Source organism: Euprymna scolopes, chromosome 35 (genome assembly GCF_053919585.1).
Source record: "Euprymna scolopes isolate OS-2025 chromosome 35, ASM5391958v1, whole genome shotgun sequence".
In the NCBI taxonomy this organism is placed as follows: Eukaryota; Metazoa; Mollusca; class Cephalopoda; order Sepiida; family Sepiolidae; genus Euprymna; species Euprymna scolopes.
Window position 1 is genome coordinate 8,693,521 of NC_136516.1, and position 16,368 is coordinate 8,709,888.

The window sequence follows — 16,368 nt, forward strand, 5'->3', positions numbered from 1 at the left end:
CAAAATGTTATTGTTTTATTGATTTAAATGACATTAACCTTTTCTCATATATTTCAAAATGTTATTGTATTATTGATTTAAATGACATTAACCTTTTCTCATGTATTTCAAAATGTTATTGTATTATTGATTTAAATGACATTAATCTTTTCTCATGTATTTCAAAATGTTATTGTATTATTGATTTAAATGACATTAACCTTTTCTCATATATTTCAAAATGTTATTGTATTATTGATTTAAATGACATTAACCTTTTCTCATGTATTTCAAAATGTTATTGTTTTATTGATTTAAATGACATTAAGCTTTTCTCATATATTTCAAAATGTTATTGTATTATTGATTTACATGACAGTAACCTTTTCTCATGTATTTCAAAATGTTATTGTATTATTGATTTAAATGACATTAACCTTTTCTCATGTATTTCAAAATGTTATTGTTTTATTGATTTAAATGACATTAACCTTTTCTCATATATTTCAAAATGTTATTGTATTATTGATTTAAATGACATTAACCTTTTCTCATGTATTTCAAAATGTTATTGTTTTATTGATTTAAATGACATTAACCTTTTCTTATATATTTCAAAATGTTATTGTATTATTGATTTAAATGACATTAACCTTTTCTCATATATTTCAAAATGTTATTGTATTATTGATTTAAATGACATTAACCTTTTCTCATATATTTCAAAATGTTATTGTATTATTGATTTAAATGACATTAACCTTTTCTCATGTATTTCAAAATGTTATTGTTTTATTGATTTAAATGACATTAACCTTTTCTCATATATTTCAAAATGTGATTGTATTATTGATTTAAATGACAGTAACCTTTTCTCATGTATTTCAAAATGTTATTGTTTTATTGATTTAAATGACAGTAACCTGTTCTCATATATTTCAAAATGTTATTGTATTATTGATTTAAATGACATTAACCTTTTCTCATGTATTTCAAAATGTTATTGTTTTATTGATTTAAATGACAGTAACCTGTTCTCATATATTTCAAAATGTTATTGTATTATTGATTTAAATGACATTAATCTTTTCTCATGTATTTCAAAATGTTATTGTATTATTGATTTAAATGACATTAATCTTTTCTCATGTATTTCAAAATGTTATTGTATTATTGATTTAAATGACATTAACCTTTTCTCATATATTTCAAAATGTTATTGTATTATTGATTTAAACGACATTAACCTTTTCTCATGTATTTCAAAATGTTATTGTATTATTGATTTAAATGACAGTAACCTTTTCTCATATATTTCAAAATGTTGTTGTATTATTGATTTAAATGACATTAACCTTTTCTCATATATTTCAAAATGTTATTGTATTATTGATTTAAATGACATTAACCTTTTCTCATGTATTTCAAAATGTTATTGTTTTATTGATTTAAATGACAGTAACCTTTTCTCATGTATTTCAAAATGTTATTGTATTATTGATTTAAATGACATTAACCTTTTCTCATGTATTTCAAAATGTTATTGTTTTATTGATTTAAATGACATTAATCTTTTCTCATGTATTTCAAAATGTTATTGTATTATTGATTTAAATGACATTAACCTTTTCTCATGTATTTCAAAATGTTATTGTTTTATTGATTTAAATGACATTAACCTTTTCTCATGTATTTCAAAATGTTATTGTATTATTGATTTAAATGACAGTAACCTTTTCTCATGTATTTCAAAATGTTATTGTATTATTGATTTAAATGACATTAACCTTTTCTCATGTATTTCAAAATGTTATTGTTTTATTGATTTAAATGACATTAATCTTTTCTCATGTATTTCAAAATGTTATTGTATTATTGATTTAAATGACAGTAACCTTTTCTCATATATTTCAAAATGTTGTTGTATTATTGATTTAAATGACATTAACCTTTTCTCATATATTTCAAAATGTTATTGTATTATTGATTTAAATGACATTAATCTTTTCTCATGTATTTCAAAATGTTATTGTTTTATTGATTTAAATGACAGTAACCTGTTCTCATATATTTCAAAATGTTATTGTATTATTGATTTAAATGACATTAACCTTTTCTCATGTATTTCAAAATGTTATTGTTTTATTGATTTAAATGACAGTAACCTGTTCTCATATATTTCAAAATGTTATTGTATTATTGATTTAAATGACATTAATCTTTTCTCATGTATTTCAAAATGTTATTGTATTATTGATTTAAATGACATTAATCTTTTCTCATGTATTTCAAAATGTTATTGTATTATTGATTTAAATGACATTAACCTTTTCTCATATATTTCAAAATGTTATTGTATTATTGATTTAAATGACATTAACCTTTTCTCATGTATTTCAAAATGTTATTGTATTATTGATTTAAATGACAGTAACCTTTTCTCATATATTTCAAAATGTTATTGTATTATTGATTTAAATGACATTAACCTTTTCTTATATATTTCAAAATGTTATTGTATTATTGATTTAAATGACATTAACCTTTTCTCATGTATTTCAAAATGTTATTGTTTTATTGATTTAAATGACAGTAACCTTTTCTCATGTATTTCAAAATGTTATTGTATTATTGATTTAAATGACATTAACCTTTTCTCATGTATTTCAAAATGTTATTGTATTATTGATTTAAATGACAGTAACCTTTTCTCATGTATTTCAAAATGTTATTGTTTTATTGATTTAAATGACAGTAACCTTTTCTCATGTATTTCAAAATGTTATTGTATTATTGATTTAAATGACATTAACCTTTTCTCATATATTTCAAAATGTTATTGTATTATTGATTTAAATGACAGTAACCTTTTCTCATGTATTTCAAAATGTTATTGTTTTATTGATTTAAATGACATTAACCTTTTCTCATATATTTCAAAATGTGATTGTATTATTGATTTAAATGACATTAACCTTTTCTCATGTATTTCAAAATGTTATTGTTTTATTGATTTAAATGACATTAACCTTTTCTCATGTATTTCAAAATGTTATTGTATTATTGATTTAAATGACAGTAACCTTTTCTCATGTATTTCAAAATGTTATTGTATTATTGATTTAAATGACAGTAACCTTTTCTCATATATTTCAAAATGTTATTGTATTATTGATTTAAATGACATTAACCTTTTCTCATGTATTTCAAAATGTTATTGTTTTATTGATTTAAATGACATTAACCTTTTCTCATATATTTCAAAATGTTATTGTATTATTGATTTAAATGACATTAACCTTTTCTCATGTATTTCAAAATGTTATTGTTTTATTGATTTAAATGACATTAACCTTTTCTCATGTATTTCAAAATGTTATTGTATTATTGATTTAAATGACATTAACCTTTTCTCATGTATTTCAAAATGTTATTGTTTTATTGATTTAAATGACATTAACCTTTTCTCATGTATTTCAAAATGTTATTGTATTATTGATTTAAATGACATTAACCTTTTCTCATGTATTTCAAAATGTTATTGTATTATTGATTTAAATGACATTAACCTTTTCTCATATATTTCAAAATGTTATTGTTTTATTGATTTAAATGACATTAATCTTTTCTCATGTATTTCAAAATGTTATTGTATTATTGATTTAAATGACATTAACCTTTTCTCATATATTTCAAAATGTTATTGTTTTATTGATTTAAATGACATTAACCTTTTCTGATATATTTCAAAATGTTATTGTATTATTGATTTAAATGACATTAATCTTTTCTCATGTATTTCAAAATGTTATTGTTTTATTGATTTAAATGACATTAATCTTTTCTCATGTATTTCAAAATGTTGTTGTATTATTGATTTAAATGACAGTAACTTTTTCTCATGTATTTCAAAATGTTATTGTATTATTGATTTAAATGACATTAACCTTTTCTCATATATTTCAAAATGTTACTGTATTATTGATTTAAATGACATTAACCTTTTCTCATGTATTTCAAAATGTTATTGTTTTATTGATTTAAATGACATTAACCTTTTCTCATGTATTTCAAAATGTTATTGTTTTATTGATTTAAATGACATTAACCTTTTCTCATGTATTTCAAAATGTTATTGTATTATTGATTAAAATGACATTAACCTGTTCTCATGTATTTCAAAATGTTATTGTTTTATTGATTTAAATGACATTAACCTTTTCTGATGTATTTCAAAATGTTATTGTTTTATTGATTTAAATGACATTAACCTTTTCTCATGTATTTCAAAATGTTATTGTTTTATTGATTAAAATGACATTAACCTGTTCTCATGTATTTCAAAATGTTATTGTTTTATTGATTAAAATGACATTAATCTTTTCTCATATATTTCAAAATGTTATTGTTTTATTGATTTAAATGACATTAACCTGTTCTCATGTATTTCAAAATGTTATTGTTTTATTGATTTAAATGACATTAACCTGTTCTCATGTATTTCAAAATGTTATTGTTTTATTGATTTAAATGACATTAACCTGTTCTCATGTATTTCAAAATGTTATTGTTTTATTGATTTAAATGACATTAACCTGTTCTCATATATTTCAAAATGTTATTGTTTTATTGATTAAAATGACATTAACCTGTTCTCATGTATTTCAAAATGTTATTGTTTTATTGATTTAAATGACATTAACCTTTTCTGATGTATTTCAAAATGTTATTGTTTTATTGATTTAAATGACATTAACCTTTTCTCATGTATTTCAAAATGTTATTGTTTTATTGATTAAAATGACATTAACCTTTTCTCATGTATTTCAAAATGTTATTGTTTTATTGATTTAAATGACATTAACCTTTTCTGATGTATTTCAAAATGTTATTGTTTTATTGATTTAAATGACATTAACCTGTTCTCATGTATTTCAAAATGTTATTGTTTTATTGATTTAAATGACATTAACCTTTTCTCATGTATTTCAAAATGTTATTGTATTATTGATTTAAATGACATTAACCTTTTCTCATATATTTCAAAATGTTATTGTATTATTGATTTAAATGACATTAACCTTTTCTCATGTATTTCAAAATGTTATTGTATTATTGATTTAAATGACATTAACCTTTTCTCATGTATTTCAAAATGTTATTGTTTTATTGATTTAAATGACATTAATCTTTTCTCATGTATTTCAAAATGTTATTGTATTATTGATTTAAATGACATTAACCTTTTCTCATGTATTTCAAAATGTTATTGTTTTATTGATTTAAATGACATTAATCTTTTCTCATGTATTTCAAAATGTTATTGTATTATTGATTTAAATGACATTAACCTTTTCTCATGTATTTCAAAATGTTATTGTATTATTGATTTAAATGACATTAACCTTTTCTCATATATTTCAAAATGTTATTGTATTATTGATTTAAATGACATTAACCTTTTCTCATGTATTTCAAAATGTTATTGTTTTATTGATTTAAATGACATTAATCTTTTCTCATGTATTTCAAAATGTTATTGTATTATTGATTTAAATGACATTAACCTTTTCTCATGTATTTCAAAATGTTATTGTTTTATTGATTTAAATGACATTAACCTTTTCTCATGTATTTCAAAATGTTATTGTTTTATTGATTTAAATGACATTAACCTTTTCTCATGTATTTCAAAATGTTATTGTATTATTGATTTAAATGACATTAACCTTTTCTCATGTATTTCAAAATGTTATTGTATTATTGATTTAAATGACAGTAACCTTTTCTCATATATTTCAAAATGTTATTGTATTATTGATTTAAATGACATTAACCTTTTCTCATGTATTTCAAAATGTTATTGTTTTATTGATTTAAATGATTTTAATCTTTCCTCATGTATTTCAAAATGTTATTGTATTATTGATTTAAATGACATTAACCTTTTCTCATGTATTTCAAAATGTTATTGTATTATTGATTTAAATGACAGTAACCTTTTCTGATGTATTTCAAAATGTTATTGTTTTATTGATTTAAATGACATTAATCTTTTCTCATGTATTTCAAAATGTTATTGTATTATTGATTTAAATGACATTAACCTTTTCTCATGTATTTCAAAATGTTATTGTTTTATTGATTTAAATGACATTAACCTTTTCTCATGTATTTCAAAATGTTATTGTATTATTGATTTAAATGACATTAACCTTTTCTCATGTATTTCAAAATGTTATTGTATTATTGATTTAAATGACATTAACCTTTTCTCATGTATTTCAAAATGTTATTGTTTTATTGATTTAAATGACATTAACCTTTTCTCATGTATTTCAAAATGTTATTGTATTATTGATTTAAATGACATTAACCTTTTCTCATGTATTTCAAAATGTTATTGTATTATTGATTTAAATGACAGTAACCTTTTCTCATATATTTCAAAATGTTATTGTATTATTGATTTAAATGACATTAATCTTTTCTCATGTATTTCAAAATGTTATTGTATTATTGATTTAAATGACATTAACCTTTTATCATGTATTTCAAAATGTTATTGTTATATTGATTTAAATGACATTAACCTTTTCTCATGTATTTCAAAATGTTATTGTATTATTGATTTAAATGACATTAACCTTTTCTCATGTATTTCAAAATGTTATTGTATTATTGATTTAAATGACATTAACCTTTTCTCATGTATTTCAAAATGTTATTGTATTATTGATTTAAATGACATTAATCTTTTCTCATGTATTTCAAAATGTTATTGTATTATTGATTTAAATGACATTAACCTTTTCTCATGTATTTCAAAATGTTATTGTATTATTGATTTAAATGACATTAACCTTTTCTCATGTATTTCAAAATGTTATTGTATTATTGATTTAAATGACATTAACCTTTTCTCATGTATTTCAAAATGTTATTGTTTTATTGATTTAAATGACATTAACCTTTTCTCATGTATTTCAAAATGTTATTGTATTATTGATTTAAATGACATTAACCTTTTCTCATGTATTTCAAAATGTTATTGTATTATTGATTTAAATGACATTAATCTTTTCTCATGTATTTCAAAATGTTATTGTTTTATTGATTTAAATGACATTAACCTTTTCTCATGTATTTCAAAATGTTATTGTTTTATTGATTTAAATGACATTAATCTTTTCTCATGTATTTCAAAATGTTATTGTATTATTGATTTAAATGACATTAACCTTTTCTCATGTATTTCAAAATGTTATTGTTTTATTGATTTAAATGACATTAATCTTTTCTCATGTATTTCAAAATGTTATTGTATTATTGATTTAAATGACAGTAACCTTTTCTCATATATTTCAAAATGTTATTGTATTATTGATTTAAATGACATTAATCTTTTCTCATGTATTTCAAAATGTTATTGTATTATTGATTTAAATGACATTAACCTTTTCTCATGTATTTCAAAATGTTATTGTTTTATTGATTTAAATGACATTAACCTTTTCTCATGTATTTCAAAATGTTATTGTATTATTGATTTAAATGACATTAACCTTTTCTCATGTATTTCAAAATGTTATTGTATTATTGATTTAAATGACATTAATCTTTTCTCATGTATTTCAAAATGTTATTGTTTTATTGATTTAAATGACATTAATCTTTTCTCATGTATTTCAAAATGTTATTGTTTTATTGATTTAAATGACATTAATCTTTTCTCATATATTTCAAAATGTTATTGTTTTATTGATTTAAATGACATTAACCTTTTCTCATATATTTCAAAATGTTATTGTTTTATTGATTAAAATGACATTAACCTTTTCTCATGTATTTCAAAATGTTATTGTTTTATTGATTTAAATGACATTAACCTTTTCTCATGTATTTCAAAATGTTATTGTTTTATTGATTTAAATGACATTAATCTTCTCTCATATATTTCAAAATGTTATTGTTTTATTGATTTAAATGACATTAACCTTTTCTCATGTATTTCAAAATGTTATTGTATTATTGATTTAAATGACATTAATCTTTTCTCATATATTTCAAAATGTTATTGTTTTATTGATTTAAATGACATTAACCTTTTCTCATGTATTTCAAAATGTTATTGTATTATTGATTTAAATGACATTAACCTTTTCTCATGTATTTCAAAATGTTATTGTTTTATTGATTTAAATGACATTAATCTTTTCTCATGTATTTCAAAATGTTATTGTTTTATTGATTTAAATGACATTAATCTTTTCTCATGTATTTCAAAATGTTATTGTTTTATTGATTTAAATGACATTAACCTTTTCTCATGTATTTCAAAATGTTATTGTTTTATTGATTTAAATGACATTAACCTTTTCTCATGTATTTCAAAATGTTATTGTTTTATTGATTTAAATGACATTAATCTTTTCTCATGTATTTCAAAATGTTATTGTTTTATTGATTTAAATGACATTAACCTTTTCTCATATATTTCAAAATGTTATTGTTTTATTGATTTAAATGACATTAATCTTTTCTCATGTATTTCAAAATGTTATTGTTTTATTGATTTAAATGACATTAACCTTTTCTCATATATTTCAAAATGTTATTGTTTTATTGATTTAAATGACATTAACCTTTTCTCATGTATTTCAAAATGTTATTGTTTTATTGATTTAAATGACATTAACCTTTTCTCATGTATTTCAAAATGTTATTGTTTTATTGATTTAAATGACATTAATCTTTTCTCATGTATTTCAAAATGTTATTGTTTTATTGATTTAAATGACATTAATCTTTTCTCATGTATTTCAAAATGTTATTGTATTATTGATTTAAATGACATTAACCTTTTCTCATGTATTTCAAAATGTTATTGTTTTATTGATTTAAATGACATTAACCTTTTCTCATGTATTTCAAAATGTTATTGTTTTATTGATTTAAATGACATTAACCTTTTCTCATGTATTTCAAAATGTTATTGTTTTATTGATTTAAATGACATTAATCTTTTCTCATGTATTTCAAAATGTTATTGTTTTATTGATTTAAATGACATTAATCTTTTCTCATATATTTCAAAATGTTATTGTTTTATTGATTTAAATGACATTAACCTTTTCTCATGTATTTCAAAATGTTATTGTATTATTGATTTAAATGACATTAATCTTTTCTCATGTATTTCAAAATGTTATTGTATTATTGATTTAAATGACATTAACCTTTTCTCATGTATTTCAAAATGTTATTGTATTATTGATTTAAATGACATTAATCTTTTCTCATGTATTTCAAAATGTTATTGTATTATTGATTTAAATGACATTAATCTTTTCTCATATATTTCAAAATGTTATTGTTTTATTGATTTAAATGACATTAATCTTTTCTCATGTATTTCAAAATGTTATTGTATTATTGATTTAAATGACATTAACCTTTTCTCATGTATTTCAAAATGTTATTGTTTTATTGATTTAAATGACATTAATCTTTTCTCATGTATTTCAAAATGTTATTGTATTATTGATTTAAATGACATTAACCTTTTCTCATGTATTTCAAAATGTTATTGTATTATTGATTTAAATGACATTAACCTTTTCTCATGTATTTCAAAATGTTATTGTTTTATTGATTTAAATGACATTAACCTTTTCTCATGTATTTCAAAATGTTATTGTATTATTGATTTAAATGACATTAATCTTTTCTCATGTATTTCAAAATGTTATTGTATTATTGATTTAAATGACATTAATCTTTTCTCATGTATTTCAAAATGTTATTGTTTTATTGATTTAAATGACATTAACCTTTTCTCATGTATTTCAAAATGTTATTGTTTTATTGATTTAAATGACATTAACCTTTTCTCATGTATTTCAAAATGTTATTGTTTTATTGATTTAAATGACATTAATCTTTTCTCATGTATTTCAAAATGTTATTGTATTATTGATTTAAATGACATTAATCTTTTCTCATGTATTTCAAAATGTTATTGTATTATTGATTTAAATGACATTAATCTTTTCTCATGTATTTCAAAATGTTATTGTATTATTGATTTAAATGACATTAACCTTTTCTCATGTATTTCAAAATGTTATTGTTTTATTGATTTAAATGACATTAATCTTTTCTCATGTATTTCAAAATGTTATTGTATTATTGATTTAAATGACATTAATCTTCTCTCATATATTTCAAAATGTTATTGTTTTATTGATTTAAATGACATTAACCTTTTCTCATGTATTTCAAAATGTTATTGTATTATTGATTTAAATGACATTAATCTTTTCTCATATATTTCAAAATGTTATTGTTTTATTGATTTAAATGACATTAACCTTTTCTCATGTATTTCAAAATGTTATTGTATTATTGATTTAAATGACATTAACCTTTTCTCATGTATTTCAAAATGTTATTGTTTTATTGATTTAAATGACATTAATCTTTTCTCATGTATTTCAAAATGTTATTGTTTTATTGATTTAAATGACATTAATCTTTTCTCATGTATTTCAAAATGTTATTGTTTTATTGATTTAAATGACATTAACCTTTTCTCATGTATTTCAAAATGTTATTGTTTTATTGATTTAAATGACATTAACCTTTTCTCATGTATTTCAAAATGTTATTGTTTTATTGATTTAAATGACATTAATCTTTTCTCATGTATTTCAAAATGTTATTGTTTTATTGATTTAAATGACATTAACCTTTTCTCATATATTTCAAAATGTTATTGTTTTATTGATTTAAATGACATTAATCTTTTCTCATGTATTTCAAAATGTTATTGTTTTATTGATTTAAATGACATTAACCTTTTCTCATATATTTCAAAATGTTATTGTTTTATTGATTTAAATGACATTAACCTTTTCTCATGTATTTCAAAATGTTATTGTTTTATTGATTTAAATGACATTAACCTTTTCTCATGTATTTCAAAATGTTATTGTTTTATTGATTTAAATGACATTAATCTTTTCTCATGTATTTCAAAATGTTATTGTTTTATTGATTTAAATGACATTAATCTTTTCTCATGTATTTCAAAATGTTATTGTATTATTGATTTAAATGACATTAACCTTTTCTCATGTATTTCAAAATGTTATTGTTTTATTGATTTAAATGACATTAACCTTTTCTCATGTATTTCAAAATGTTATTGTTTTATTGATTTAAATGACATTAACCTTTTCTCATGTATTTCAAAATGTTATTGTTTTATTGATTTAAATGACATTAATCTTTTCTCATGTATTTCAAAATGTTATTGTTTTATTGATTTAAATGACATTAATCTTTTCTCATATATTTCAAAATGTTATTGTTTTATTGATTTAAATGACATTAACCTTTTCTCATGTATTTCAAAATGTTATTGTATTATTGATTTAAATGACATTAATCTTTTCTCATGTATTTCAAAATGTTATTGTATTATTGATTTAAATGACATTAACCTTTTCTCATGTATTTCAAAATGTTATTGTATTATTGATTTAAATGACATTAATCTTTTCTCATGTATTTCAAAATGTTATTGTATTATTGATTTAAATGACATTAATCTTTTCTCATATATTTCAAAATGTTATTGTTTTATTGATTTAAATGACATTAATCTTTTCTCATGTATTTCAAAATGTTATTGTATTATTGATTTAAATGACATTAACCTTTTCTCATGTATTTCAAAATGTTATTGTTTTATTGATTTAAATGACATTAATCTTTTCTCATGTATTTCAAAATGTTATTGTATTATTGATTTAAATGACATTAACCTTTTCTCATGTATTTCAAAATGTTATTGTATTATTGATTTAAATGACATTAACCTTTTCTCATGTATTTCAAAATGTTATTGTTTTATTGATTTAAATGACATTAACCTTTTCTCATGTATTTCAAAATGTTATTGTATTATTGATTTAAATGACATTAATCTTTTCTCATGTATTTCAAAATGTTATTGTATTATTGATTTAAATGACATTAATCTTTTCTCATGTATTTCAAAATGTTATTGTTTTATTGATTTAAATGACATTAACCTTTTCTCATGTATTTCAAAATGTTATTGTTTTATTGATTTAAATGACATTAACCTTTTCTCATGTATTTCAAAATGTTATTGTTTTATTGATTTAAATGACATTAATCTTTTCTCATGTATTTCAAAATGTTATTGTATTATTGATTTAAATGACATTAATCTTTTCTCATGTATTTCAAAATGTTATTGTATTATTGATTTAAATGACATTAATCTTTTCTCATGTATTTCAAAATGTTATTGTATTATTGATTTAAATGACATTAACCTTTTCTCATGTATTTCAAAATGTTATTGTTTTATTGATTTAAATGACATTAATCTTTTCTCATGTATTTCAAAATGTTATTGTATTATTGATTTAAATGACATTAACCTTTTCTCATGTATTTAAAAATGTTATTGTTTTATTGATTTAAATGACATTAATCTTTTCTCATGTATTTCAAAATGTTATTGTTTTATTGATTTAAATGACATTAATCTTTTCTCATGTATTTCAAAATGTTATTGTTTTATTGATTTAAATGACATTAATCTTTTCTCATGTATTTCAAAATGTTATTGTATTATTGATTTAAATGACAGTAACCTTTTCTCATATATTTCAAAATGTTATTGTATTATTGATTTAAATGACATTAATCTTTTCTCATGTATTTCAAAATGTTATTGTTTTATTGATTTAAATGACATTAACCTTTTCTCATGTATTTCAAAATGTTATTGTATTATTGATTTAAATGACATTAACCTTTTCTCATATATTTCAAAATGTTATTGTATTATTGATTTAAATGACATTAACCTTTTCTCATATATTTCAAAATGTTATTGTATTATTGATTTAAATGACAGTAACCTTTTCTCATATATTTCAAAATGTTATTGTATTATTGATTTAAATGACATTAATCTTTTCTCATGTATTTCAAAATGTTATTGTTTTATTGATTTAAATGACATTAATCTTTTCTCATGTATTTCAAAATGTTATTGTATTATTGATTTAAATGACATTAATCTTTTCTCATGTATTTCAAAATGTTATTGTATTATTGATTTAAATGACATTAACCTTTTCTCATATATTTCAAAATGTTATTGTATTATTGATTTAAATGACAGTAACCTTTTCTCATATATTTCAAAATGTTATTGTATTATTGATTTAAATGACATTAACCTTTTCTCATGTATTTCAAAATGTTATTGTTTTATTGATTTAAATGACATTAACCTTTTCTCATGTATTTCAAAATGTTATTGTTTTATTGCTTTAAATGACATTAACCTTTTCTCATGTATTTCAAAATGTTATTGTATTATTGATTTAAATGACATTAACCTTTTCTCATGTATTTCAAAATGTTATTGTTTTATTGATTTAAATGACATTAACCTTTTCTCATGTATTTCAAAATGTTATTGTTTTATTGATTTAAATGACAGTAACCTTTTCTGATGTATTTCAAAATGTTATTTTTTTATTGATTTAAATGACATTAATCTTTTCTCATGTATTTCAAAATGTTATTGTTTTATTGATTTAAATGACATTAACCTTTTCTCATATATTTCAAAATGTTATTGTATTATTGATTTAAATGACATTAACCTTTTCTCATGTATTTCAAAATGTTATTGTATTATTGATTTAAATGACAGTAACCTTTTCTCATGTATTTCAAAATGTTATTGTATTATTGATTTAAATGACAGTAACCTTTTCTCATGTATTTCAAAATGTTATTGTATTATTGATTTAAATGACATTAACCTTTTCTCATGTATTTCAAAATGTTATTGTATTATTGATTTAAATGACATTAACCTTTTCTCATGTATTTCAAAATGTTATTGTATTATTGATTTAAATGACAGTAACCTTTTCTCATGTATTTCAAAATGTTATTGTATTATTGATTTAAATGACAGTAACCTTTTCTCATGTATTTCAAAATGTTATTGTATTATTGATTTAAATGACAGTAACCTTTTCTCATGTATTTCAAAATGTTATTGTATTATTGATTTAAATGACAGTAACCTTTTCTCATGTATTTCAAAATGTTATTGTATTATTGATTTAAATGACAGTAACCTTTTCTCATGTATTTCAAAATGTTATTGTATTATTGATTTAAATGACATTAACCTTTTCTCATGTATTTCAAAATGTTATTGTATTATTGATTTAAATGACAGTAACCTTTTCTCATGTATTTCAAAATGTTATTGTATTATTGATTTAAATGACAGTAACCTTTTCTCATGTATTTCAAAATGTTATTGTATTATTGATTTAAATGGCAGTAACCTTTTCTCATGTATTTCAAAATGTTATTGTATTATTGATTTAAATGACAGTAACCTGTTCTGATGGTAATATAAAGGAATGATAAATAATAACTTTTGTATTCATTTCGATATAAGAGAGAGAGGGACTTACTTTGACAGATGTTTGCTGAGGCCGGAAATTCCATTGCATACTTGAAGAAACATCTGCATTAAACCGTACAACAATGTTTCTTTCAGAAACTTTCTTCAAATTCTCAATCCGAACGCTGTCAACAATCCGTTCTGCTTTACCTCCAAGACCAGTAGCCTGAGAAATAGAAATAAAGTAAAAATCAATTTTTACATCACCAGATATTCTTGATGCCTTTTTCAGCATTTCTCTTATCCAATCATATTTCGATCAGTACTTTCATCCTCTTCTCTATAATAAAGATCAATGTGTATATATTTGTGTATAAATAAATATAAATAGACACATATCACTCTCATCAACAGAAAAGTTAGCAAGTAAAAAACTTGAGTATTTAACTAAGCAAGTCAGACACACACACTCTACCACCTTAAATGAACTCAGAAAGAAATCCTTTACTTTATTTCCATAATGAAACGTTTTCTTTTGGGTTTTTCTTCCTTTCTTTTTCTATTAATAAACTTTTTTCCTTTCTTTTTTTAAACTTTGCAATTTGAGACGTTTTTTTTCCTTTTTTATTTTGTTTTAATTTCAACGATTTACACTTTATTTTAGTGAAAACCTAGCTAATGCATTGTATGGAGAGAAATTATATGAGAATAATATGATGGATGTATAATATGCTAAAGGCAGGTCTAGATCTGACGACCTCAGAGGAAGATTAAACCTGAATGATATGAGAAAATGTGTACAAAACAGGAAACTTAAATAGTATATATAATGGTCTTCCCCGCTACAGATGCTAGTTAACCAGTCTTCTCCATCTTTCTGTGTCCTCCGCATATTTGACAGCCTCGCTCAGCAATCCTTCCATTCTGTGATGTTGTCTTCTCATCTCTTCTTCTGTTTTCCTCTCTTTCTTCCTCTTCTGATTGTTCCCTGGAGCACTGTCTTGGCAAACCTCTCTCCTCTTGTTACATAACTGAACAATGTTAGTTTGCGCTGCCTGATTTTGGAGAGATCTTCATAAGGAGCAATGGCTTGATTTATTCTGTTTTTGGCTTACTCATTGGTTATGTGCTCTTTGTAAGAGATGCCAAGCAGTCTTCAAGAGCATCTCATTTCTGAGGCCTGAATCCTCTTCTTTGATTCTGCTGTAAGGTCCATGTTTCAGAAGCAAACAAGAAAACTGAGTGGACAAGGGAACGTATGAGTCTTATCTTTGAGCTGAGTTTGATTGCCTTATCCTTCCAAATGATGTTCAATAATGATATAATGGAATATTTTCATTATTAGAACTGGAGCACTGGGAGGAGCAGGTGCTAGCGTGATTGTAAGAACAAAAAGTGGATTAAGTAAGTTCAAATAACTTTTATCATTAATAACCAGCAGAGTGTTACTACTGGTGACCAAGGAAAGAGTCTACAAAGTATATGTATGCAGTGTGATTTTGCTGTTTATTAATTTGCTTTGGAGTATATACGTTGAGGGGGTACAAGTGCAATGAGTTCATCAGAGTAAAAAAAAGTTCATTGTGTCTAATGTTTAACCAGCACCAAAAAATGACATTTTTAAGATTGTCAGGTAGGGAAGACTTCTGACGAAGGTCGAAGGTTACAATCAGTTGAAACGTTTTGTAGAACAACATTCAATATGAGAACAAATGTCTGAATAATCCAAATAATTCAAATTATCAGTCTCAAAACTTCTGAAACATAAGTAAAAACAGATTGGGCATTATCTATATAATTATAAAACTCTATGGACCGTCCTTGCTTGTTTGAATCTTGTCTTCAACAATCAGACAATTTCATCTTTTAAAAAAGGGATGACAGTTAATTTATATATATATATT

The 16,368-nt window shown here is 21.5% G+C and overlaps 1 protein-coding gene across 2 annotated transcripts in view; it reads right to left on the reverse strand.

The window, feature by feature from the left end:
• The window catches only part of LOC145259668 (cytochrome c oxidase assembly protein ctaG-like), a 357,953-nt gene that overhangs the window by 333,015 nt on the left and 8,570 nt on the right, over positions 1 to 16,368 (reverse strand). For both annotated transcript variants that reach the window (XM_080117326.1, XM_080117327.1), the window contains exon 3: positions 14,535 to 14,690. In XM_080117326.1, coding sequence (XP_079973452.1) covers positions 14,535 to 14,690 — 156 coding nt within the window. The remainder of the gene's footprint in view (positions 1 to 14,534; positions 14,691 to 16,368) is intronic.